General features: G+C 58.8%; 3 protein-coding genes across 6 annotated transcripts; 2 read left to right on the top strand and 1 right to left on the bottom strand.

Moving 5' to 3' along the window:
* The first annotated feature begins 840 nt into the window (after positions 1 to 840).
* LOC128783066 (zinc finger protein 239-like) lies at positions 841 to 3,286 on the top strand. The gene is made up of 2 exons (XM_053933673.1): positions 841 to 944; positions 1,602 to 3,286. The coding sequence occupies exon 2, from the start codon at positions 1,687 to 1,689 to the stop codon at positions 2,509 to 2,511; it is 825 nt and encodes a 274-aa protein (XP_053789648.1). The 5' UTR covers positions 841 to 944; positions 1,602 to 1,686; the 3' UTR covers positions 2,512 to 3,286.
* Positions 3,287 to 7,981: 4,695 nt separating this feature from the next.
* On the top strand, positions 7,982 to 10,238 carry LOC128783078 (serine/threonine-protein kinase pim-1-like). The gene is made up of 2 exons (XM_053933691.1): positions 7,982 to 8,318; positions 8,606 to 10,238. The coding sequence occupies exons 1-2, from the start codon at positions 8,144 to 8,146 to the stop codon at positions 8,743 to 8,745; spliced, it is 315 nt and encodes a 104-aa protein (XP_053789666.1). The 5' UTR covers positions 7,982 to 8,143; the 3' UTR covers positions 8,746 to 10,238.
* Positions 10,239 to 19,088: 8,850 nt separating this feature from the next.
* Positions 19,089 to 22,837, bottom strand: LOC128783042 (serine/threonine-protein kinase pim-1-like). 4 transcript variants are annotated; one of them, XR_008428967.1, is made up of 6 exons: positions 22,142 to 22,836; positions 22,013 to 22,063; positions 21,414 to 21,783; positions 21,010 to 21,186; positions 19,488 to 20,722; positions 19,089 to 19,203 (listed from the first exon to the last, which is right to left on the bottom strand). XR_008428967.1 is itself a non-coding variant. In XM_053933631.1 (5 exons), exons 1-5 carry the CDS (start codon positions 22,679 to 22,681, stop codon positions 20,583 to 20,585), a joined length of 1,278 nt encoding a protein of 425 aa, XP_053789606.1. In that variant the 5' UTR covers positions 22,682 to 22,836; the 3' UTR covers positions 19,089 to 20,582. The 4 variants fall into 4 exon arrangements, 2 of the variants coding, with proteins under 2 accessions (XP_053789606.1, XP_053789608.1); XR_008428968.1 differs by having other exon boundaries at positions 19,498 to 20,722; XM_053933631.1 differs by having other exon boundaries at positions 19,089 to 20,722.
* Positions 22,838 to 23,703: the final 866 nt, after the last annotated feature.

Below are 23,703 nucleotides of genomic sequence, written 5' to 3'. Positions count from 1 at the left end.
GATTGGGGCTCCCTGTCTACTCAATCTCCACCCTCCCGAGTCCCAGGAATTTGAAAAGCTCCCCCCTTTTCCATCTCCCCATTTAGTGATGGAGGGGTCTGGGGCTCCCGGGGCCCCAGTTGCCTCCAGCTAGATCAACCCAGTCAGTGCCAGTATGATGCCATTTGCTCCCACCGTGCTCCCAGTTGCTGCCACTCACCCCGAGTATGGGGGATGATGTGCAGGGTGTGTTCCCAGTCACTCTCAGACACTCCCAGTATAAGTCCAGTCACTCCCAGTATGACCTCAGTAGGATCCCAGTGGAGCCCAGTCCCTCCCAGTGCTGCCACTCCTGGCATCCCCCAGCCCTCTGTGCGTTCCCCCTCCCGGCTGTCCCGAGAGGAGCCCCAAGGGCTGGCAGTGCCCAGGCAGGGTCCCCAGCAAGGCCCAGTTGGGATGTGCAGCCCCCAGTTTTCCCAGTTTGCCTCTCCTTTTGCCCGGGCCGGGTTCCCCCCTGGAACAGCGGGTGGGAGCAGCCGAGAGCCCCGCGCTGCCCATCCCGACCTGGCCCGGCTCCATCCCCGCTCCTGCCGCGGGCTGCGAGGGCTGCGGGAACGGGGCACCGAGGGTGTCGCTGCTCCTGGGGGAGGAGGAGGAGGGAGGGAAGGGCAGGGATGGAGGAGGAGAAGGAGGTGGGCTTAGGGAGGAGGAGGGAGGGTGGAAATAGGAGAAGGAGGTGGGGTAATGGACAAGGAGGAGGGGGGATCGAGGAGGAGGGATAGAAGGGGATGGATGGAAGACGAGAAGGAGGTGGGGTTAGGGAGGAGGAGGGGGGGATGGAAGAGGAGGAGGGGCAGGAAGAGGAGGGACAAAGGCGGATCAAGGACAGCAGGAGGGTTCACGCGGTCGAGCCGTCCCTGAATTCGCAGCCCCCACGTGTGGGATCATCGCCCCCCATCCCGCAGGTGAGCGGGGAGGGGGAGCTCGGGCCAGATATCCTGGGGGGTGCCTGGGTTGGGTTTTTTGGGGGATGTTTGGAGAATGAAGAACTGCAAAGCTGAGCGGAAAAGGCCCCTTGGGGGGACATTGGGGGGTGCCGGTGGCGGCTGCCGGCAGAGGCAGCCTGGAGGAGCAGAGCCCTGTGTCCCCCAGGAGCCCAAAGTGGGGAGCCCAGAGAGGGGGGAGCGCCGCCATGGGCGGGACCCTCAAGAGCCTGGAGAGGGGCAGGGGGGACTCCTTGGAGCCGCTGCAGCCCAAAGCAGAGAAGAAGGGGAGAAGGGAGCCCGGGAGCCCAAAAAGCCCCGGCAGCCCTAAATGGGGAGAGCCAAGAGGGGGGAGCTTTTGGGATTGCTGGGACTCCCAGCAGCCTGGGGAGGGCGGGCACCGAGGAGAAGGGGGACCCCCAATCCAAGCGTGACCCCCAGCAGCTGGGACAGGGGGGAAGCCCGAACAGCAAAGGGGAGGGAACAGGGACGGGGAGCTCCTGGGAGGCTTTTTCAGGGCTGCATCTTGGTGTTTGGGAGGTTTTTATGGAGCCCAGGTGGCCGGGGACTTCTGGAGATGGACTTGGGCAGAGGGACCTTCAAAGTCAACATGCTCATCCCTTGTTTTCCCCAAACCAGAATTTCCCATTCCCAGCCCCTGGGAGGCTGCGAGCAAGAGGAAGACCCTCTCCTTGTCCTTCCTCTCCCAGAGCAGGAGCTGAGGATGGAGAGCAGGGAGGACAAATCCCCATGGCAGAACCTCGTGGAAGAGGCCGTTTTGAGCGGCTCCATGGCACAGGAACCCAACGGGGAGGAAAAGCCCCGGAGATGCCACACGAGGAGGGGCTGCAAACGCAGATCACAGGGATCTGAGGAGGAAAGACCCACCCTGGGCCGGGGAGGTGGCCAGAGATCAAACCAGAGCTCGGAGCTGGTGGTCCATGAGCAGCTCCAGGATGGGGAGAAGCCCCACAAGTGCTTGGAGTGTGGGAAGAGCTTCAGGTACAGCTCCCAGCTGATCGTGCACCAGAGGACCCACACTGGGGAGAGGCCCTACGAGTGTTCTGAGTGTGGGAAGGGGTTTAAGACCAGCTCCGATCTCCTCCTGCACTACCGGAGTCACACAGAGGAGAGGCCCTTCTGCTGCCCCGACTGTGGGAAGGGATTCAAGCAGAAGTCAAACCTCATCAGTCACCAGAGGACCCACACTGGGGAGAGGCCCTACGAGTGTGAGAAGTGTGGAAAGAGATTCACCCTGAGCTCCAGCCTGATCCAGCACCAGGTGCGCCACACTGGGGAGAGGCCCTACGAGTGTTCCAAGTGTGGGAAGAGGTTTCAGACCAGCTCCGATCTCCTCAAGCACTATCGGATTCACACGGAGGAGAGGCCCTTCTGCTGCCCCGACTGTGGGAAGGGATTCAGGCAGAAGTCCCACCTCATCACCCACCAGCGCATCCACACTGGGGAGAGGCCCTACGAGTGTCCCCAGTGTGGGAAGAGCTTCTCACAGTGCTCTACCTTGACCCAACACCAACGGAGGCACCGGTAAGGGAAGCCCTGTGAGTGCCCCGAGTGCGGGAAGAGCTTCGTGTGCTGCTCCAGCTCCATCCCCCACTGCAGGACCCATGCTGGGCACAGCCCTGGTGACCCACATTCCCTGTGATCCTTGTTGGGGACAATATTCTGGAGGATAGATGTGGGTTCTGGAGGTATTTTGGGCAGTGTACTCCATCTCTTTGCCCTCCAAAAGCCAAGAGGGTCACCTCAAAACAACTCAATCCCACTGAAAACAACTCAATTTTAATTCATATGGGCTCAATCCCACCTCAAAATGGCTTGTTCCCAACTAAGAAAAACTCAATCCCACGCCAAACTCACTTGATTCCACAGCCGCCAGGTTGAGATGGGGTTGAAAGGAGATTTGGAGAAGTGGGATCCCAGTTTGGAGCGGTGGGATGGGGATTGTGTGGAGCTGGGTGGCTGGGATGTATTTGATAGTGAATAAAACTTTCAGACTTACTGATTTCTGTCCCGTTCATTTTCAGTCCGTTGCAGTTCTGTTTGCAGAGTGCCACCTTCTCAGCTGATTGTGTTTGTGTCCTCCTTTCTCTCCTGCCTCTCTTTGCCTGCTCTCTTTCTCTCTGTGTCTCCCTTGAGCCAGGGCAGCTGCCACCAAAGACCCTGCCCTGATTTAATTCCCAGTGCAGGAGCTGCAACAACCATGGGTGAAGTTAGGAAGGCTGGCAGTGAAATGTCACTGTAGGATCTTGCTGCACTTGGCTTTTGGCCCCTTCTTAAGAGCTTTGCCTTCAAGGGCAGGAACATCTTTTCCCTGCTGGGAACTGGAATTCCAGACCCTTGGAGTGTGTGCCGTGCAGGACCATAGAGACTGGGATCATGCGGACTGGGATCCTATGGACTGGGAGTGCACAGACTGGGACCATGTGGATCAGGACCATCCAGACTGGGATCATACAAACTGGGATCATTTGGACCGGGATGACTGCACTGAACGTTGTGAACGGAGGGGGTCCCACGCTGCCCAGGGCTCCCTCCCAGTCACTCCCAGTCCCTCCCAGTCCCAGCGCTGCTCTGGGGTGCAGCCAAAGCTCCCCAGAGTGATCTCGGAGGTCCCAGAGCAATCCAGGTACAGGTCCCAGCACCGGTCTTGGAGCAATCCTGGTCCCGATGCCGACCTCGGTCTCAGTCTCGGTCCCAGAGCACCCCCAGTACAGGTCTCAGTGCACCCACTCGATGCCATGTTCTCTAGCCCAGGTGTTGGCAATGCCGCTCCTGAAATGAGTCCCCTTGTCTGACTCAGTCCTCTCAGGGGTGCCATGCCTCCCCAGGACTTGCTTTTCCAGGCCCAGGATGGTGTTGGGGCAGTACTGTGAGGCACAGGGGAGGTCTCCCAGCATCCCGTGGTGGCTTCTACCATGGTGAGCCCGTAGCGCTTGCCTTGGCGTGTCTGGGGCAGTGTGACGTGGTCAATCTGCCAGGCCTCCCCATACTTGTACTTGGACCCCCGCCCACCATAGCACAGGGGCTTCACCCGCTTGGCCTCCTTGATCACAGCACACGTCTCACAGTCATGGATAACCTGAGAAATCCTGTCCGTGCTTAGATCCACCCCTCGGTCTCGTGCCCACTTATAGGTGGCATCTCTGCCCTGATGACCTGAGGCATCGTGAGCCCATCGAGCTCAGAACAACTGCCCCTTGAGATGCCAATCCAAGTCTATCTTTGACACCTCAATCTTTGCAGCCTGATCTACCTGCTCGTTGTTTCGGTGCTCCTCATTAGCCCGACTCTTGTGGACATTGGCATCTACATGGCAGACTTCCACAGGCACCTCTCCACCCGAGTGGCAATGTCTTTCCACTCATCAGCATTCCAGATTGGTTTTCCTCTAAGCTGCCAGTTGGCCTTTTTCCTCCTTTCCAGGCAGCCCCACAGAGCATTGGCTACCATCCATGAATTGGTATAAAGGCAGAGCTTTGGTCACTTCTCTCTCTCAGCAATGCACGAGCCAGCTGAACGGCCTTGAGTTCAGCAAGTTGACTTGATCCACCTTCTCCTCAGTAGCTTGTGCAGCCTGTCGTGTGGGGCTCCATACGGCTGCTTTCCACTTCTGGTTCATCCCTACGATGCCACAGGAACCGTCCGTGAAAAGAGCGTAGCGTGTTTCCTCTGCTGGTAGATGGTTGTATGGTGGAGCTTCTTCAGCCCGTGTCACTTCTTCTTCCTCCTCTTTGTCACTGAGACCAAACTTTTCACCTTCTGGCCAGTTTGTATTTCCAAAATCCTAGTTCTGGTTCCAAATATGGGTGCGCTGTTTGATGAGGGCTGTCTGTTTGTTCCATGTGGTGTCAGTGGTGTGGCAGGATGTGGGAACCTTTCCTTGAAACATCCACCCCAGCACCGGCAGTCGGGGTGCCAGGAGGAGTTGTGCTTCTGTGCCAATCACCCCCAAGGCAACTTGAACTCCTTCATAGGCGGCCAAGATTCCCTTCTCTGTGGGAGTGTACTTGGCTTCAGACCCTCTGTAGCTTTGGATCCAGAATCCCAGTGGTCGGCCTCGAGTCTCCACAGGCACCTTCTGCCAAAGGCTCCAGGACAAGCCATTGTTCCTGGCTGCAGAGTAGAGCACATTCCTCACCTCTGGTCCCGTCCTGACTGGGCCAAGGGCGACTGCATGAGCGATCTCCTGCTTGATCTGGGCAAAGGCTTGTTGCTGTTCAGGGCCCCAGTGGAAATCGTTCTTTTTGTGGGTGACCAGGTAGAGAGGGCTCAAAATCTGGTGTTACTCAGGAATGTGCATTCCCCAAAAACCAGCTTCCAGCAGAATCTGGACGATCCTCTCTCCTTTCTCAAATACTTCCATTGCTGAGTTCCCCCACACAATGATGCCATCGATGTACTCCAGGTGTTCTGGAGCTTCACCCTTTGCCAGTGCAGCCTGGATCAGTCCATGGCAGCTGGTGGGGCTGTGCTTCCACCCCTGGGGCAGTCGGTTCCAGGTGTACTGCACGCCCCTCCAGGTGAAAGCAAGCTGAGGCCTGCATTCTGCTGCCAGAGGAATGGAGAAAAACGCGTTAGCAATGTCAGCAGTGGCGTACCACTTTGCTGCCTTGGACTCCAGCTCGTACTGGAGCTCCAGCATGTCGGGCACAGCAGCGCTCAGCGGTGGAGTCACTTCATTGGCACTCGTTGCTCTTCCACCCTCAGGAGTCCTACTGCAGATGGGTGCTCTGATAGTCCAGGCAAGGTGTTCAACTGCTTCATGTCCTCTGCCTCTCCAGCAGCTATGCCAAAAGCCCACCTGAGTCCCTTTGGGTCTTTGTAGTAGGCATTCTGGAGGAAGTCTATGCCCAGAATACACGGGGCCTCTGGGCCGGTCACAATGGGATGTTTCCGCCACTCCTTCCCAGTCAGGCTCACCTCGGCTCCCAACAGGGTCAATTGCTGTGATCGATCCCCCGTCAGCCCGGCAATGGAAACAGGTTCTGCCCCCACATGTCCCCATGGTATCAGGGCACACTGCGCACCAGTATCAGCTAAGGTTTCATATTTCTGTGGCTCTGATGTGCCAGGCCATCGGATCCACACTGACCAGAGATCCGGTTTTCCCGTGCCTCTCCCTGGCTCGAGGCAGGGCCCCTCTAGCCCTGGTTCCCATTTCTTCCCTGGGCATACATACTAGAGGCTCCTTCAAGGGGATCTGACAGATCATACCCGGCAGCTCGGTCACGGGAGGCTGAGGCTGCCTTCACCTTAGTGGAATTCTCTCAGTTAGTGTTTCCCTGCTTGCATAGACACAGCCATGCTGCCAGGACAGAAGTGAGCTGATGAACTTTGGACCTGATTAGCATAAAAGATTTGATAGTCAGAATGCCTTGGCAAGAAGAAACAGAGCTTTGAAGACTGCAAGAAGACTGAATCAAGAAAGAAGATTGAATCAACTTCTATGAGCAAGAGATGTTGCAAATTGGATAAGTTTGTTTATGTGTTGATTCACAAAATCATTGTAAAAAAAAATTACTAGTCTTCCTAGAATTGTGTATAAGCATGTGTAGTCCATGTGGAAAACATGTTCACTCTCCTGTGAAAATGTAAAAAGTTTAATAAAGGACAATGGGAGAAAAGGACCACAGAGCAAAGGTTATTTATGGCCAGGTGCATCTTGGCACTCAGCCAAGAGCACCCTGTTACCTTCGGGGATCCCCCTTAAATACCTTTTCCCTCACATCAGCCTGTTGCATATTCACAGCCCCTTATGCATATCCATAACCTAGTTTACATTTTCCAGGAACTATTTTACATGGCCCCTCCTTGGGTCCCCCTTTTCAGAACATGCGTGTTTCCTGGCTGGGGTTTGGCTCCTTCTCTTTATCACTTCCAGTTCGGGCCTTGGTCCACACTGCCTTCAGATGGTGAGTGCTGATCGTTGGCAGATCTGTAGCAGGTGTCCTCATCCTGTGTTCATTGGATGTTATCCCATCCAAGAAGGCATTTTAACACAAGCAGACTTCTGTCAGCTATTGCACTACTATGTCTAAGCTTAATTAACAACAAAATTAGAAACTTTATCTTTGGAACAAAGTTACTTGAACATCACACATATAAAATCCACTTTGATATTTGCAAAAGCCAATATTATAATACGTAGCTATAACACTGCTCTCCTGCAAGGAAAGGCTGACACAGCTCGGCTTCTTCAGCCTGGGCAAGAGACTGAGACTTGATCCAACTGTGGCCTTCCAGGACCTGAGGGCAACCTACAAGAAACCTGGACAGGGGCTTTGTGTGAGGGCAGGCAAGGACAGGACAAGGGAGAATGGATCCAAATGGAAAGAGAGTCGGTTTAGGAGAGGGATTCAGAAAAAAGACTCTCCTGGAACAGCTTGCCCAGAGAAGGTGTGGCTGTCCCGTCCCTGACAGTGCTCAAGGCCAGGCTGCATGGAGCTCTAGACAAGCCGGGCTAGTGCAAGGGGTGCCCAGCCACAGCAGGGGGGTTGCAGCCGTGTGATTTTTCAGATCCCTTCCAAGCCAAACCATGCCACGACTCCATGATTCTGGGATACTTCCCCTCCTCATCCTCTGGCATAAAAAGAAACTTGGCCCCAAGTTCCACATTGCAGACCATGTCCTTTGGCAGCCTGCAACTGTCTCAACAGAGGATGAAAAGAGATGACTTTACTGAGACAATTTCCCTATTCTACTTGAAAATTAAATTCTGCACTCCTGTCCAAAAACTTCTGTCAGAAATTGTCAGAAGAGGCAATTCTTCCCCATGAAATGCTACACCTCAGCCAAAGAAGAAAGAAGCCACAAGCCAAGACTCTTCTTTATTGCTACATTGTTTGATTTGGTTACTTCTCTAATAGGAATTCCTTTGGGGTTTTATTTGTTTGTTTCTCTCTTTCGTTCCGCGGGGCGCGCGGTGGCTCCTCTGTTGGGTTCGCGGCGGCAACGGAGGAACGTTCGTGAGCTGCGGCGGTTCCGCAGGAGCAGCAGCAGCAGCAGCAGCAGCAGCAGCAGCAGCAGCAGCAGCAGCAGCAGCGCTTCTCTCGATCGGTTTTCCGCTCGACTTTCCACTCGCTCCCCATCCCCTTCTCCCTCTCACACTCACTCTACTCCCGTCCCATCCCGTCCGTGTCCCGCCTCTCCCAGGCCGGCTGATGCTGGAGTACAGCCCACCAGAGTGGATCCTCTTTGGCTACTACCATGGCCAGCCAGCCACCATCTGGTCCCTGGGCATCCTGCTCTATCACCTGGTCTGTGGGCACCTTCCTTTCCACACAAACGAGGACATCGTCCGGGGCCAGCTCTTCTTCCCGCCCCGGGTGTCTCAAGGTGGGGATGCGCCTTCAGGGCTCGGGAGGAGGAACGGGGCTGGGAGGGGGCAGCTGGCACATCAGCGTCCTGCTCTTGCAGCTAGTGAGGCGGTTGATCTCCTGGGCTTAGCTGGAGGAGGTGGCACGTGTGCCTCTGTGCTGCTCTCCTCCAGAAGGGAGGATCCATGGGAAGCTTTTGGCTGCAGCTCTGAGCACTCCTAGTGTGGCCTGGGCACCGTGGAATGTGGGAGAGCATGGACAGGAGCCTTGTCCCGCTGAGCGTCGGTTTCTGGTTTCTCTCGGCAGAGTGCCAGCACCTCATCAGGTGGTGTTTATCCATGGACCCCGCAGACAGGCCATCACTGGAAGACCTTTTTGAGCATTCTTGGCTGCAGGAGCCCTGCCTGGCCCAGGAGACAGCAGAGATCCATCCCTCTGCTCAGTAGGATCCAGGAGCCCAGCAAGTACCAGCTGCACCCGTCTGGTGGCACTCCAAGAAAACCCCGGAGCGTTTTCCTGCGGCTGCAGCACGGAGGAGAGAGCGCAGCCGAGGAGATGCTTCTGCTGGTCCCCGGCGAGTTGTGGAGGGAGCGGCTCAGTGCTCCCCGTGCCATTGGAGAAGTGGTGGCAGTGCGGTGAAGGTGCCACAGACTGGAACAGGGGAAACATCCCCCTGCAGCTCAATGGCATCGGGATGTCCCCGCAAGCCGAGGCACAGCTGGCGTGTTCTTCTGGAGCACCACGTGGAGCTGGGAACACCATCCTGGAGCTGGCCGCTGGCGGGGCAAAGCCGACCGGCTTTGGCTGCAGCCCCTTCCTGGAGGACACGCTCTGCGCCCCGATGAAATCAAGATGAGTCCCCAGCCGGCGCAGGGGCGGGGGGATGCTCGTGCTTCCAGGCATGGCAGGGCTCAGCCTTGCCACGCGCCGCAGGTTCCACGCTCGGCGGCGCTGGGGAATATTAATTTTTCACCGGCTGCCAAGATGCTTTTTGGTGGGATAGGGGACAGATGTTGTGGAAGGGGAGCCGGCTCCTGGCCTTGCTGACAGCTTCTGCCAGCCAGCCTGGCACGGGCTGGGGCGGGGGCAGCCAGCCTGGCAAAGCATCCATCCATGTGGATGGGGGCAGCAGAGGGGGACGGGTTCCGAAGCTGTGCCCCAGCTGGTCTGCTTTGCAGGCCCTCGAGGAAGGGGTGCGTTTACAGGCGGGAAAGGTGGCGTTTTTCCCCACCGATGGACAGGTTTCATTCTTGCATGGAGTAGTCAGACCCTCCTCAGGCCCGTGAAACGGTGACAGGCTGTGTAGGTTTTTCTTGTTTCCAGGTCTTGTTTTGAATTGACTTTCATGCAATTGTTCTTTGTTTTTCCCAGGAAGATTACACCTGGTGCCCGGACCGCATGGGGAAGCGCCTGCACCGTCTGTGGAGCACATCCAGTGCCAGCGCTACCCCAAGGGCCACGGCCTGCAGGGACATCCCCTTCAAGAAGGACGAGGACCTCGTGTGGGATCAGCTCCTCTCCTGGCAGCAGGTCTGCAGAGGTGGGTACCCGGCTCCACAGCTGGGCTGGCAGAAGGGCTTCGGGCAGAGGGCAGCGGGCACACGGGCATCCCGCCCTTGCAGCTGCTGAGGAGGCTGCTGTGCTGTGCTGAAGCGGAGGAGGTGGAACGTGGCCTGCCACGCTGCCCTTCTCTCGAAACAGAGAATGGCTCGGGAGGTTTGGGCTCTGAGCACAGCCAGCAGCCTGGCCCGGGCACAGGCCATGGCAGGACAGGGCACAGGAGCCTTCTGTGACTGACCGTGGCTCTCTGGTTTCTCTCTGCAGGCTGCCAGCACCTCATGCCATGGAAACGGCTCCGCTCGGCCTGCCAGGCTGGGAGGGCTGGAGGGCGGCGGGTGTTCATTTGCTGTCAAAAAGAAATCGTTCTATTTTTTTGTCATCGTCATGATCAGAGCATTTCTTTCATCCTTTTCCAAGCTTTTGGCCTCCCTTCCTCCAGGGTAATCTTTTTGTGTCCTTCCTCAGCCACTTGATGGCATTTGGCAGGGGGGATTAAGCAATGTGAAAAGTTCAACAACAGCTCCTGTTGCCAACTGCAGCAGCCCCTTCAAGAGCCCTGAGCTTCCAGCGAGGTCCACGTGTGCCTTGCCAAAGGGAGTGGTTTGCAGCGATGGCGTTGTCGCCCTGCTGCAAAAGCTGGGAGGAAGTCAGAAGTGGCAAAATGCCAATTTGACTCAACCCCTGCCCAGGTTCTGCATCTTTCCCCTTTGCTCGGTGACAGGCAGGCAGGGCTGGACTCCAGCAAGGTTCAAGTTCTTGGTGCTCCCTGGCATCGAGGGGATCAAGTAAACTCTTGTATGCAGTGGCTGCAATAGGGCTACTGAAGGGAAAAAGGAGATGTCGTGCGGTGGGGAATCCTTCTTGTCTCCTTTGTCTCCCCAGGAGCCCCTTGGAAAGGGAAATGCCCACACGGGTTTATCTGACTCCTTCCCAGCCATCCTTTCCCTCAGTCCCAGCTCTCATTTACTCTGCAGGCTTCACCAGCTCGCTCAGCTCAGAGGAGCTCTCAGAGGAGAAAACGCTGCCTGGCGTGGGGCTGGCTGATCCCTGTCTCATCTTGATTCCATTTCCCTGCTCCCTCCCCCATCCAAGAGAGCGAAGGATCCCTCACAACCTGTCACAATCCACTCTTGTGGGGTGTTTGTGATGGTTTGTTAACCGATCCCAAAAGTGCAAAACTGCAAATGGCAAGGGACCATCACTTGAATCACAACAAATGCATCTTTATTTAGGTACCAACAGCAAATGCGATAGAAGGGACAGAAAAGGGAAATAGAGAGAAAAGAGAGGAAGGGGAATAGAGCTACCACCGTCGAGATGAGATCCTCGATGGTCCAGCCATCATTCACTATATCAAATAACTGAAAAAAGCACTGGAAAAGAATTTGTTTTTTTAAAATTAAGTTTAAAAAAAAGGGAAGGAATTCCATAAAGAAAACCAAAGAGTATAAATACAGTAATTTAAACTTCTCAAAGCCCTTTGCTAATGGAGCCCTGAAGCCCAGTCACGTGCAGTGCGGCCTCGGCGGTGCCTTTGAGCCCAGAACTGCCAAGGGATAGGGCCGGGATGAGCCTTCACCCAAAACAGGCTCCAGGACTGAGTGGGAATCAATCCAGAACAGGGCTCACACAAAGAGCAAAGCCTCAAGGCCAAAGCTAAACCTTCATCAGGTTGGATTTGTTTGAATACTGAACAGGAGCAAATTTGCTTGTCTGGTAACATCACTGTCACCATGAAACTTTACATGAGCTACTAAATAAGCACTGTCCTGTCCTGAGCTGTGTGGCCCAAATAGTGTTGAGAACTTGCTCTGCCTCTGCCCTGTGCCCCCGGGGCTGCTCTTGGCCTGGCAGCCTCAGTGGGAGCCAGCACTGGCTGCAGCCCCAGCGGGCCCCCCAGGACAAGGCCCAGCAATGAAGAGGCCAATGAAAGCACTGGGCAGCAGCAGAGCGCTCAGCAGAGTTCTTTGGACAACCACGGACTGGCCACAGCTCCAGTGCAGCATGACTACGAGTCAGGCTACCAATGCTATGAGCAGAGTTACAAGAAAGCTGTGGAGAAAAATCAACAACTGACCGTCTGCTCTGGTACAGCTTCCGAATGCCAAGATAGCAGCCGATCAGCACGAGGGGCACGGTGAACAGTGTCACCACCGTGCCTATCATGCAGGACCTGCACACATCCTGGGGGCAGACAATTCTTGGGAGGCGCACTAGATCCAGGGCAAATATTCCTGTTTCAGTGATAACGTCTGTGGGAGCAGTGGGGAGCGTGAGCCCGTGCTGTGCTGCACTGCCGAGCTGGCAGCACGGTGGATACGGCCAGGACGTTCTCTGTTTCCCCCAGAGCTGGGGCCTGCAGGCCCCTTGCCGCCCCTTGGCACAGGCTGTGCCACCCAACAAAGCCCAGCAGGCCGGGAGGAGAGCCCGGGGCCAGCGCAGCTGCTTGGGCAGTCGCTGCTTCGAGGGACACGGGCCAAACCCATCCCTGAGCAGCCCCTGCCAGCCCTGGCCCTCCCTGCCCTGGGACAGCTCCCCCAGCCCCAGGGGACAGAGTCAGGCCCTGTCAGGACACACGGGAGCCTTGCTCTCCCTCTCTGCCCTTTCCCACCATGGGCACCCGGTGCAGCCACTCCCAGGTTTTGGGACGTGTCTCCCACTGAGGGACCCCAGCAGGATTGCTCAGCCTGGCTGAGCCTGGCACAGTGATCACCTTCTGTGGCACTGTCTGGCATCTCCTCCCTTGGTGTATCGGGGGCTGGCACGGAGCCACGGCTTCCTTCAGGAAGTGCTGCTTTCAGCAAAGCCCTTTGGTCCATCTCTGGAGAAAGGAAAAGGGACAGCTGGATCAGCTGGAACCATTCCCCATTGGACAGATGGCATCTTCAGCAAGTTCTACTTTTCAAAGACATGGATAAGGATCAGGAAAAGGCCACGGCTCTTGGGGCTGCCACAGGGCCCTCCCTTCTACAAACAGGTGCCACTCCTGATCTACCCGGAGACCGGGAAATTGCAGGGGATTGCAGCCCGTGGTGCAGTTTGGGCTCCCTGCCAGCTGATGCCAAATGCCTTCCTGCAGAGGCTGGGGAGAAGCTGCAGCCAGGCCAGGCTGGGAAACAGCCCTGCAGGGCAGGAAAGCAGCAGCGGGGCAGCCAGGCTGCCATGGATCCCTTCCCTCTGTGCCGGGCACGGCGTGTCCAGATGTGCAGGGAAAGCCCCCGGCTGCTGAGTCCCAGGGGAAGGCTGAGGGAAATGCACCCACCAGATCACTCAGCATCTGGTCTAGGTGTCTGGCTGCCTCCAGGGATTTCTTGTCTCCAGTGTCTGAGTTCTTCCATGGAGAAGGACCTTAACATAAAGATGTTCCATGTCCCCTTCAGGCCAGAGTAGCAGTGAGTGCCCCTGGGTGATTGGTGCTCTCCAAAGCACTCCCTCAGCTCTGCCTTCCACTCAGGAGCAGGGCCAGGGGGACCACGTGCCTGCGGTGGCCCCACACTGGCATGGAAGGAGCCCCTTGCAGGGCCGTCCTCGGGGGAGAAAGGATTCCCTGGAGCTGCCAGCAGCTCTAAACCCAGCCGCAGGCAGGGCCAGGGCTTGGCAGCAGCAGCAGGAGCAGCTCAGGCACCCCGGGGCCGGCAAAGGAGCTGCAAAAGGCACAGCCCCGGGGCACAGCCCTGGGCCCGGCCCCTTCCCTCTCTGCTCTTCTCCGTGGCGGCACAGAGCACACGGAAGCGCACACTGGAATTGCACACGGAAGGAAGATGGACAGCTAAATGCTCCTTCCTGCCACTGACAGCCATTCTGTGGGATCCCTCAGGGATCCAGAATGGAGCCGGGCAAGTTTTCCAGAATCTTTCAACCCTGTGATGCTGCTAAGGGAAATGGCTCATGAGGCACTGATTATTCTCTCAGGAAAGGCACACAGAAAACTTGCCTCCAGCATTCTCCAAGAGAATCTCTCCAAGAGAATTCTCCAAGCTGTCATCCAATAGGGCATCTGGAGAAGCCATGTCGCCATCCCAAGCTAGAAGGGAGCAGAGATCAGAACCATTTCCTGGTCTGCTGGGATCCCCCTGTGCCTTTGGGAACTGGGCACTGCAAGGGGGTCGGGTAAGGCTGTGGGGGCCAAATTTCCATGGCCATGGCCAAAGCTGCCCAGGGGCCTGGGGAGCTCTGGGCTGGCTCCTGGCCACTCTCCACACGATTTCCTTGCCTTGTGCAACATCCCTGGGAGGGTGGCTGGCGCAGCCCAGGGCCCATGGGGGCTTTCTCCCTCCCACAGAGGAAACCCTCCCTAAAGCCCAGGGGAAAAACCATCCCCCAGCACTTCCCAGGGAGCAGGGAGTGCTGTCCCGGGAAAGGGGAGCCAGGCTGCCGGCTCACCTGCTCCCCGCGCTTGCAGCGGAGCAGCCTGGGCAGCCCTGGCAGGCAGGGCCACGGCCAGGAGGAGCGGGAGGAAGAGGCGCAGAGCAAGGGCCATGGTGCCTTGCCCTCTGCCAGTCCCCAGCTCTTGCTGCCACCACTGTCCTGACACCGCTGTCCCAATGTCAGCACCACTGCTGCCACCGCCGCTGCTGCCGCAACAGTTGTGCTCAAGGACTGACTGCTGGGTCCTTGTGGTGCTGTGCAACCACGGGGCTCTGGCACCTCTGTGACCTCACAGCCTGCTGTGACCTCAGCCTGCTGTGACCCCAGAGCCTGCTGTGACCTCATGGCCTTAGCTGTCCCCTAGAGCGTCCCCGCATCTGCACAAATGGACTGCCCTGAACTGTAAATGTTTTGCTTGATCCAAGGTCATTCCTCAGCAATACCTTTCCTTTGCCTGCTGACATTTACTGGGGTCCAGCCAACAAAAGAACATTAGGTGCAGGCCACTCCTACAGCTTTTCCACATAATGAGCGCAAAGCCTTTATTTTTGCAAAGAGAGGGATGTTGGGGGCATTTTGGCCCCATCAGGCCGAGGCACAAGGCTCTGCATCCTCCCAGGGAACAGAGCCAGCCCCCTTGAGAGCCAGAAGGCGCGGCCTCACTTGTAGCCCCGGTGCCTCCTGTGGCCCAGGGCACGGCCCTGGCTGGAAATGTCTTGGGCTGCAGCACAGGGCCAGGGCGGAGCTCAGCAGCCTCATCAGAGCCCAGGGCCGCGGCCCTTCCCTGCCGGGGCCCTGGCCCGGCCTGAGCAGCCCGGCCTGGCCCCAGGGGATGGGCTCCGCCCGGCCGCTGTGCCCACAGCCTTTTGGGCCCCAGGCTTTGCAAGAGGCTTTCTCCCAGCCTTGCAAAACCTTGGCCAAGTGTCCCTTTGCTGTGCTGTGAAGAGTGAAAAACCCCCTGACATTTACCCTGGTGCACAGCTCATGAGGGATCCCTGCACAGCTTAGGAGAGGCCAGAAATACTCCTGTGTGCCTCATGAGGGATCCCTGCACAGCTCAGCAGAGAGCCCAAAACATCCCTGTGTGCCTCATGAGGGATCCCTGCACAGCTCAGCAGAGAGCCCAAAACATCCTTGTGTGCCTCATGAGGGATCCCTGCACAGCTCAGCAGAGAGCCCAAAACATCCCTGTGTGCCTCATGAGGGATCCCTGCACAGCTCAGCAGAGAGCCCAAAACATCCCTGTGTGCCTCATGAGGGATCCCTGCACAGCTCAGCAGAGAGCCCAAAACATCCTTGTGTGCCTCATGAGGGATCCCTGCACAGCTCAGCAGAGAGCCCAAAACATCCCTGTGTGCCTCATGAAGTGCAGGCCCAGATGATGCCACTAGAGGAAATGTGCCCTCAGCCCAGGGACGCTCAGCATGGGCTCCCCCAGCCCCTCGGGGCCCCGCTGCTGCTCACAGCGGCCCCTGCCTGGCTCCTGCCTGCCCTCACCGTGGGCATCCACGGCTGCTCCTGGGCACGGAGCTCAGCCAGCGCTGGTGCCAGCTGGGCTTTGCTGCTGCTACCACCTGGACATATCTCTGACAACTCTATTTCTTTATTTGAACAGAAAATGAGGGCCAAGCCCTGCCCTGGCAGTCAGTGCCTGCCCACCTTCAGTCGTGGTTGGGGAACAGGACCAGGGGGCTCAGGGGCTGAGGGTCTCGTTGTGGAGGGGTGAGTTTGGAGATGGGCTCAAGACGGTGCTGCAGCTGTGGCAGGGCAGATGGGGACAGAAGTGAAGAGCTGGGAAGACGGGTCAAGTTCTCTCTGCCTGCGTTGTTAGGCTCGTCTTCTGAAGATGGGCAGGAGCACCTTTGGAGAGAGGAGTGGCTGAGGCCCCCAGCTGCCAGTGGCACACTGGGACCCTCCTGCACAGCAGGGCCCAGAGCTGGCAAGGCTCCCCAGCACGGCTGGAGCTGCTGGCACAGCTTGGTCCAGCTGGACAGCTGCCCCTCAAGGCCCCGGCGAGCAGGGGACGGCTCTGGGCAGGATCCCTGGCCAGGAGCGGGCCCCAGAGCGCGTCTGCCTTTCAAGGGCAATCTCGTCCCCGCTCTTTCTCCTCCCCACCTTGCTTTACCTGTGTCCTGTGCCCCTGGGGCTGCTCTTGGCCTGGCAGCCTCAGTGGGAGCCAGCACTGGCTGCAGCCCCAGCGGGCCCCTGCTCAGAGATTGTTCTGAGCTGTTTTGCCCCCGCTTCAGGACGAGCATCCTGATAAAAGAACTTAATTGTGTTTATATCTATCACAGAACCACATTTATCTAAAATCAGTTTTAGTATGGAAATCACCTGTGGATGGTGGACTCATCAGACGCTGCTGGGACGTTGCACATAGCTCAGGGAAGAGTGTGATTGTTATTAAATTGTGTCCTGTTCTACTGTGGTCTGATGGCCATGAAGAGAAACTTTCTGTGCCTCTGACTCTCACCAGTTCCTGACCCCCAAAGGACACAAACCTGATGAGTTGTGGTTCCCACTCCAGTGCTGGCACTTGAACCTCCCTCCATAGCCTGAGCAGAGCTCCCTTGTCCCAAAATGTCCCTGGTAATGCAGGGATGAAGGAAACAGGACGGGCTGTGGGGATCAGGGGCAGGGCATGGCCACGGATTTGGAGTGGTTGTGAGCCCAGGGCAGGACCCGGCCCTTGGCCTTGGTGAACCTCATCCCATTGTCCTGGGCCCACGGCTCCAGCCTGTCCAGATCCCTCTGCAGAGCTTCCTGCCCTCCAGCACAGCCACACTACCACCCAGCTTGGGCTCACCTGGGAACTGCCTGAGGGTGCCCTCGATGGCCTCGTCCAGATCAGCACTAAAGAGATTTCACTGACCTGGCCCCAGTCCTGAGCCCTGGGGACACCCCTGGATGTGACTCCATTCCTCAGCTGTTCTGAGTGCCAGGGGCTGGATGAGGGAAATCGTGGGGATGTGTTTCAGGAATGCAAAAGGGCCAAGGGCTGAGCCCCAGCCCCTGGCAAGGCAGATCCTGTCCCTCCCTGGTTGCTCAGGGCTCTTCCCGGGATGGGCCCTGGGATGTGGGGCTGTGCAATGCCAAGGGCAGGACCCTGGGGCAGCCCCTGCCAGGCTGCTGAGCAGGGACAAGGAGGCAGTGAGGCCCCAGGGCTGCAAGGGTCACTTGTCCCCTGGTGGCCTCAGGCCCAGGGCCAGCAGCCACGGCCAAAGTGCTGCACAGGTTGGCTCTGTCAGGGCCTTGCAGCTGCTGCACATGCCTGTGCCCTCTGCAGCCCAGGCTGTCCTACGGTGTCCCTGCCCTGCGCCTCTGTCCCTGCCGGCTGTCCTCATCCCCCGGCTGCCCCACCTCGCTGGCCCCTTCCTTTGCTGACAGCTCTGCCTCCTGCCTGCCTCTGCCTGGCCACACAAAGCCTTGGCCTTGATACCAAAAGGGTTCATTCCATTTTTACCCTGCCTGTGAACTTTTAGCATAGGAAAAAGGCATGCAGGTCCTGCTGTCCCAGCAAGGATGGCTGGCAGAGAAGAAGAAGATATCTGGCTCAAGAATGCAGTGATGGAGAAAACAAGGGCTGGATCTGGGAACTTGGGGTGGGTTTTATGGAAATGGGGAAATTGTAATACACATTTAGCAACTGTGTATAAGCAACACACTGGTCGAATTCCATGTCCACATAAGGTTAGGAGTTATCCCTCACTGGACCTCAGGCCTCAATAAATGATCCCCTCTTAAATAGCAAATTAGTGTTAAGGAGCCTTATTCTGATAGTTTGTGTTTCAGAAACACGTGGCTTTTGCTCCTCTCTTCCACCTGAGAGCTTCCTGGGCAGGGGCAATTCTTCCAATTGCACCAGCGAGGCCATGGCTCGAAAGGGCAGCGAGCAGACGGATTTAGCTTCTCCTGCCAGCCCCTGAAATGCCAGTTGTCATTTGTGTGCGCTGAGGATTCCACTTCAGACTCGGAACTCGCGCAGCTGCTCCTGGGGCGCCGCTCGCACGCTGGCACAGCGGTGCTGCAGCAGCTGTCCCGCACACAGGGAGGGCTCTGGAGCCTCCCCAGGGCCACCAAGGAGCGGAGGAGGGAACGTGCCCGGGATCTGCTGCAGGACCGGGGGATTGCGGGGGATCCTTCGCTCTCTTGGATGGGGGAGGGAGCGGGGAAATGGAATCAAGATGAGACAGGGATCAGCCAGCCCCACGCCAGGCAGCGTTTTCTCCTCTGAGAGCTCCTCTGAGCTGAGCGAGCTGGTGAAGCCTGCGGAGCAAATGAGAGCCAGGACTGAGGGAAAGGCTGGCTGGGAAGGAGTCAGATAAACCCGTGTGGGCATTTCCCTTTCCAAGGGGCTCCTGGGGAGACAAAGGAGACAAGAAGGATTCCCCACCTCACGACATCTCCTTTTTCCCTTCAGTAGCCCTATTGCAGTCACTGCATACAAGACTTTACTTGATCCCCTTGATGCCAGTGAGCACCAAGAACTTGAACCTTGCTGGAGTCCAGCCCTGCCTGCCTGTCACCGAGCACAGGGGAAAGATGCAGAACCTGGGCAGGGGTTGAGCCAAATTGGCATTTTGCCACTTGTGATTTCCTCCCAGCTTTTGCAGCAGGGCGACAACCCCATCGCTGCAAACCACTCCCTTTTGCAAGACACACGTGGACCTCGCTGGAAGCTCAGGGCTCTTGAAGGGGCTGCTGCAGTTGGCAACAGGAGCTGTTGTTGAACTTTTCACATTGCTTAACCCCCCCTGCCAAATGCCATCAAGTGGCTGAGGAAGGACACAAAAAGATTACCCTGGAGGAAGGGAGGCCAAAAGCTTGGAAAAGGATGAAAGAAATGCTCTGATCATGACGATGACAAAAAAATAGAACGATTTCTTTCTGACAGCAAATGAACACCCGCCGCCCTCCAGCCCTCCCAGCCTGGCAGGCCGAGCGGAGCCGTTTCCATGGCATGAGGTGCTGGCAGCCTGCAGAGAGAAACCAGAGAGCCACGGTCAGTCACAGAAGGCTCCTGTGCCCTGTCCTGCCATGGCCTGTGCCCGGGCCAGGCTGCTGGCTGTGCTCAGAGCCCAAACCTCCCGAGCCATTCTCTGTTTCGAGAGAAGGGCAGCGTGGCAGGCCACGTTCCACCTCCTCCGCTTCAGCACAGCACAGCAGCCTCCTCAGCAGCTGCAAGGGCGGGATGCCCGTGTGCCCGCTGCCCTCTGCCCGAAGCCCTTCTGCCAGCCCAGCTGTGGAGCCGGGTACCCACCTCTGCAGACCTGCTGCCAGGAGAGGAGCTGATCCCACACGAGGTCCTCGTCCTTCTTGAAGGGGATGTCCCTGCAGACCGTGGCCCCTGGGGTAGCGCTGGCACTGGATGTGCTCCACGGACGGTGCAGGCGCTTCCCCGTCCGGTCCGGGCACCAGGTGTAATCTTCCTGGGAAAAACAAAGAACAATTGCATGAAAGTCAATTCAAAACAAGACCTGGAAACAAGAAAAACCTACACAGCCTGTCACCGTTTCACAGGCTGAGGAGGGTCTGACCACTCCATGCGAGAATGAAACCTGTCCATGGGTGGGGAAAAACCCCACCTTTCCCGCCTGTAAACGCATCCCTTCCTCGAGGGCCTGCAAAGCAGACCAGCTGGGGCACGGCTTCGGAACCCGTCCCCCTCTGCTGCCCCCATCCACATGGATGGATGCTTTGTCAGGCTGGCTGCCCCCGCCCCAGCCCGTGCCAGGCTGGCTGGCAGAAGCTGTCAGCAAGGCCAGGAGCCGGCTCCCCTTCCACAACGTCTGTCCCCTGTCCCACCAAAAAGCATCTTGGCAGCCGGGGGAAAAAATTAATATTCCCCAGCGCCGCCGAGCGGGGAACCTGCGGCGCGTGGCCAGGCCGAGCCCTGCCATGCCTGGAAGCACGAGCATCCCCCCGCCCCTGCGCCGGCTGGGGACTCATCTTGATTTCATCGGGGCGCAGAGCGTGTCCTCCAGGAAGGGGCCGCAGCCAAAGCCGGTCAGCTTTGCCCCGCCAGCGGCCAGCTCCAGGATGGTGTTCCCAGCTCCACGTGGTGCTCCAGAAGAACACGCCAGCTGTGCCTCGGCTTGCGGGGACATCCCGATGCCATTGAGCTGCAGGGGGATGTTTCCCCTGTTCCAGTCCGTGGCACCTTCACCGCACTGCCACCACTTCTCCAGTGGCACGGGGAGCACTGAGCCGCTCCCTCCACAACTCGCCGGGGACCAGCGGAAGCATCTCCTCGGCTGCGCTCTCTCCTCTGTGCCGCAGCCGCAGGGAAACGCTCCGGGGTTTTCTTGGAGTGCCACCAGACGCGTGCAGCTGGTACTTGCTGGGCTCCTGGATCCTACTGAGCACAGGGATGGATCTCTGCTGTCTCCTGGGCCAGGCAGGGCTCCTGCAGCCAAGAATGCTCAAAAAGGTCTTCCAGTGATGGCCTGTCTGTGGGGTCCATGGATAAACACCACCTGATGAGGTGCTGGCACTCTGCAGAGAGAAACCAGAAACCGCCGCTCAGCGGGACAAGGCTCCTGTCCATGCTCTCCCACATTCCACGGTGCCCAGGCCACACTAGGAGTGCTCAGAGCTGCAGCCAAAAGCTTCCCATCGATCCTCCCTTCCGGAGGAGAGCAGCACAGAGGCACACGTGCCACCTCCTCCAGCTAAGCCCAGGAGATCAACCGCCTCACTAGCTGCAAGAGCAGGACGCTGATGTGCCAGCTGCCCCCTCCCAGCCCCGTTCCTCCTCCCGAGCCCTGAAGGCGCAGCCCCACCTTGAGACACCCGGGGCGGGAAGAAGAGCTGGCCCCGGACGATGTCCTCGTTTGTGTGGAAAGGAAGGTGCCCACAGACCAGGTGATAGAGCAGGATGCCCAGGGACCAGATGGTGGCTGGCTGGCCATGGTAGCAGCCAAAGAGGATCCACTCAGGTGGGCTGTACTCTGGCGTTCCTATGGGTCACAGGCACAGCTCATCAGGCCGATGCTGCTCCTTCCCTCCCTCCCTCCCAGCCAGCCCCCGTTCCACAACAGCCAGCCCCTGCCCCGCCGAAAAGCAACTTGGCTGCAGCCGGCTGAAGGAGGATTCCCCATCCCTCCCCTCCCTCTCTCCCTCTTCCCCCTCTGCCAGCCAAGGGGGGAACCTCCGCTGCCCGGCTGGGCCCCGGCTTTGGGCTCACCTGACATCCGGGTGTAGAACGTGTCCTGGAGGATCGTGCCGCAGCCGAAGTCGATGAGCTTCGCCTCGCCCGTGGCCAGGTCGACGAGGACGTTCTCGGCCTTGATGTCGCGGTGCAGGACGCCGCGGCTGGTGCAGTGCCGCACGGCCTCCAGCACCTGGCGGAACAGCCCCCGCGCCACGGGCTCCGTCAGGAACCCCCGCTCGTGCAGGAAGTCCCAGAGGTCCTGACAGCGCTGCGGACGCTCCATGACCAGCGCGAAGCCGTCGGGCAGCTCGAACCAGTCCAGGAGCCGCACGACGCCGCGGAAGCCAGGGCACGACACCATCCACAGCAGCGCCAGCTCCAGGGGCACCAGGGCGCCGTTGTGCTGCGGGGGGACCGCGATGCCCTCAGCGGGGCCGATGCTGCGCCGCGCCGCGGCCACCCCCTGCCCGGCCCCGCCGCCGCTCGCCATTGCCCGGCCCGGGACGCTGCGCGGGCCCCGCTCACTCCCCGCTCGCTCCCCTCGCAGCCTTCCGGCTGCCACCCTGCCGGGCCTCGCCTTAGCCCCGCCCGGCACGCCCCGCCGCCTTCTCCCGCTGGCCCCGCTCACTCACCAGCCGCGCCCACTCCGGGATGCGATCGCGGCACACTCGCTTGATGGCCACCTGCAAGCCAAGGCGAGCGCCGGGCTGAGCTCGCTGCCCGCCGCCCGCCGCCCCCTCCGCTCCGGCCCCGTCTCTTACCGGGGCGCCGTCGGCGAGCCGGGTCCCGGAGTAAACGCTGCCGCAGCCGCCGCTCCCCAGCAGCGGGCCCTCCCGGTAGAGCTGCTCCAGGGGAGGCTTCTCCGCCCGTGCGGGCGGCACCGCGCTCCCGCTCTTCTGCCCCGGCAAGCCGAGCGCCCGGCGCGCTGCTGCTTGCCGAGCCGCCCCGGGCTGCGGCGGCTCGGGGCCGGCGGCCGAGCTGACGAGCGGCGGAGCTCGGAGCGGGGAAGCCGCCGGCGACGCTGTCGGCGACGGGGCGGGCGCGGGGCGGCAGCGGGGCGGCTGCGGGCGGAACCGCGGCAGGGGCTTCGTTCGGGGCCGGGGCCTCGGCCGGGGCCGGGCCAGAGCCCGCGCCAGGCGGAGCCAAAAGACCGCGCTGCTCCGCCAGCACCAGAGCGAGCGGCACTTCCAGCGGCGCCACAGCCAGTACGGAGAGAGCCCGGCGGAGGCGGCTCCGCGGCGGGACGGGCAGGGGCGGGCACGGGGCGGCCCCGCCGAGGGGCGCCTTGCGGGACGCGACATCAGCCGGGCTGGGAGAGGCGGGACACGGACGGGACGGGACGGGAGTGGAGTGAGTGTGAGAGGGAGAAGGGGATGGGAGCGAGTGGAAAGTCGAGCGGAAAACCGGTCGAGAGAAGCGCTGCTGCTGCTGCTGCTGCTGCTGCTGCTGCTGCTGCTGCTGCTGCTGCTGCTGCTGCTGCTGCTGCTGCTGCTGCTGCTGTGGAACCGCCGCAGCTCGCGAACGTTCCTCCGTTGCCTCCGCGAACCCAACGGAGGAGCCGCCGCGCGCCCCGCGGAACGAAAGAGAGAAACAAACAAATAAAACCCCAAAGGAATTCCTATTAGAGAAGTAACCAAATCAAACAACGCAGCAATAAAGAAGAGTGTTGGCTTGTGGCTTCTTTCTTTTTTTGGCTGAGGAGTACCATTTCATGGGGAAGAATTGCCTCTTCTGACAATTTCTGACAGAAGTTTTTGGACAGGAGTGCAGCATTTAATTTTCAAGTAGAATAGGGAAATTGTCTCAGTAAAGTAATCTCTTTTCATCCTCTGTTGAGACAGTTGCAGGCTGCCAAAAGACATGGTCTGCAATGTGGAACTTGGGGCCAAGTTTGTTTTTCTGCCAGAGGATGAAGAGGGGAAGTATCCCAGAATCATGGAGTCGTGGCATGGTTTGGCTTGGAAGGGATCTGAAAAATCACACGGCTGCAACCCCCCTGCTGTGGCTGGGCACCCCTTGCACTAACCCGGCTTGTCTAGAGCTCCGTGCAGCCTGGCCTTGAGCACTGTCAGGGACGGGACAGCCACACCTTCTCTGGGCAACCTGTTCCAGGAGAGTCTTTTTTCTGAATCCCTCACCTAAACCGACTCTCTTTCCATTTCGATCCATTCTCCCTTGTCCTGTCCTTGCCTGCCCTCACACAAAGCCCCTGTCCAGGTTTCTTGTAGGTTGCCCTCAGGTCCTGGAAGGCCACAGTTGGATCAAGTCTCAGTCTCTTGCCCAGGCTGAAGAAGCCGAGCTGTGTCAGCCTTTCCTTGCAGGA

This window comes from Vidua chalybeata, unplaced genomic scaffold, assembly GCF_026979565.1.
Source record: "Vidua chalybeata isolate OUT-0048 unplaced genomic scaffold, bVidCha1 merged haplotype W_reject_10, whole genome shotgun sequence".
Classification (NCBI taxonomy): Eukaryota; Metazoa; Chordata; class Aves; order Passeriformes; family Viduidae; genus Vidua; species Vidua chalybeata.
Note: the sequence above shows the minus strand (reverse complement) of the source record. Positions and strands in the feature narration are given on the sequence as shown.

What these genes read in the sequence shown, in the direction of transcription:
- LOC128783078 (XM_053933691.1), top strand. Translation starts at nt 8,144, where the DNA reads ATGCTGGAGTACAGCCCACCAGAGTGGATCCTCTTTGGCTACTACCAT. An exon ending in CCCGCCCCGGGTGTCTCAAG is followed by an intron (nt 8,319 to 8,605) that starts GTGGGGATGCGC and finishes TTCTCTCGGCAG; the next exon opens with AGTGCCAGCACCTCATCAGG.
- LOC128783042 (XM_053933631.1), bottom strand. Translation starts at nt 22,681, where the DNA reads ATGTCGCGTCCCGCAAGGCGCCCCTCGGCGGGGCCGCCCCGTGCCCGC. An exon ending in TCCCGGAGTGGGCGCGGCTG is followed by an intron (nt 21,784 to 22,012) that starts GTGAGTGAGCGG and finishes GTCCCCCCGCAG; the next exon opens with CACAACGGCGCCCTGGTGCC. An exon ending in CCCGCCCCGGGTGTCTCAAG is followed by an intron (nt 20,723 to 21,009) that starts GTGGGGCTGCGC and finishes TTCTCTCTGCAG; the next exon opens with AGTGCCAGCACCTCATCAGG.
- LOC128783066 (XM_053933673.1), top strand. Translation starts at nt 1,687, where the DNA reads ATGGAGAGCAGGGAGGACAAATCCCCATGGCAGAACCTCGTGGAAGAG.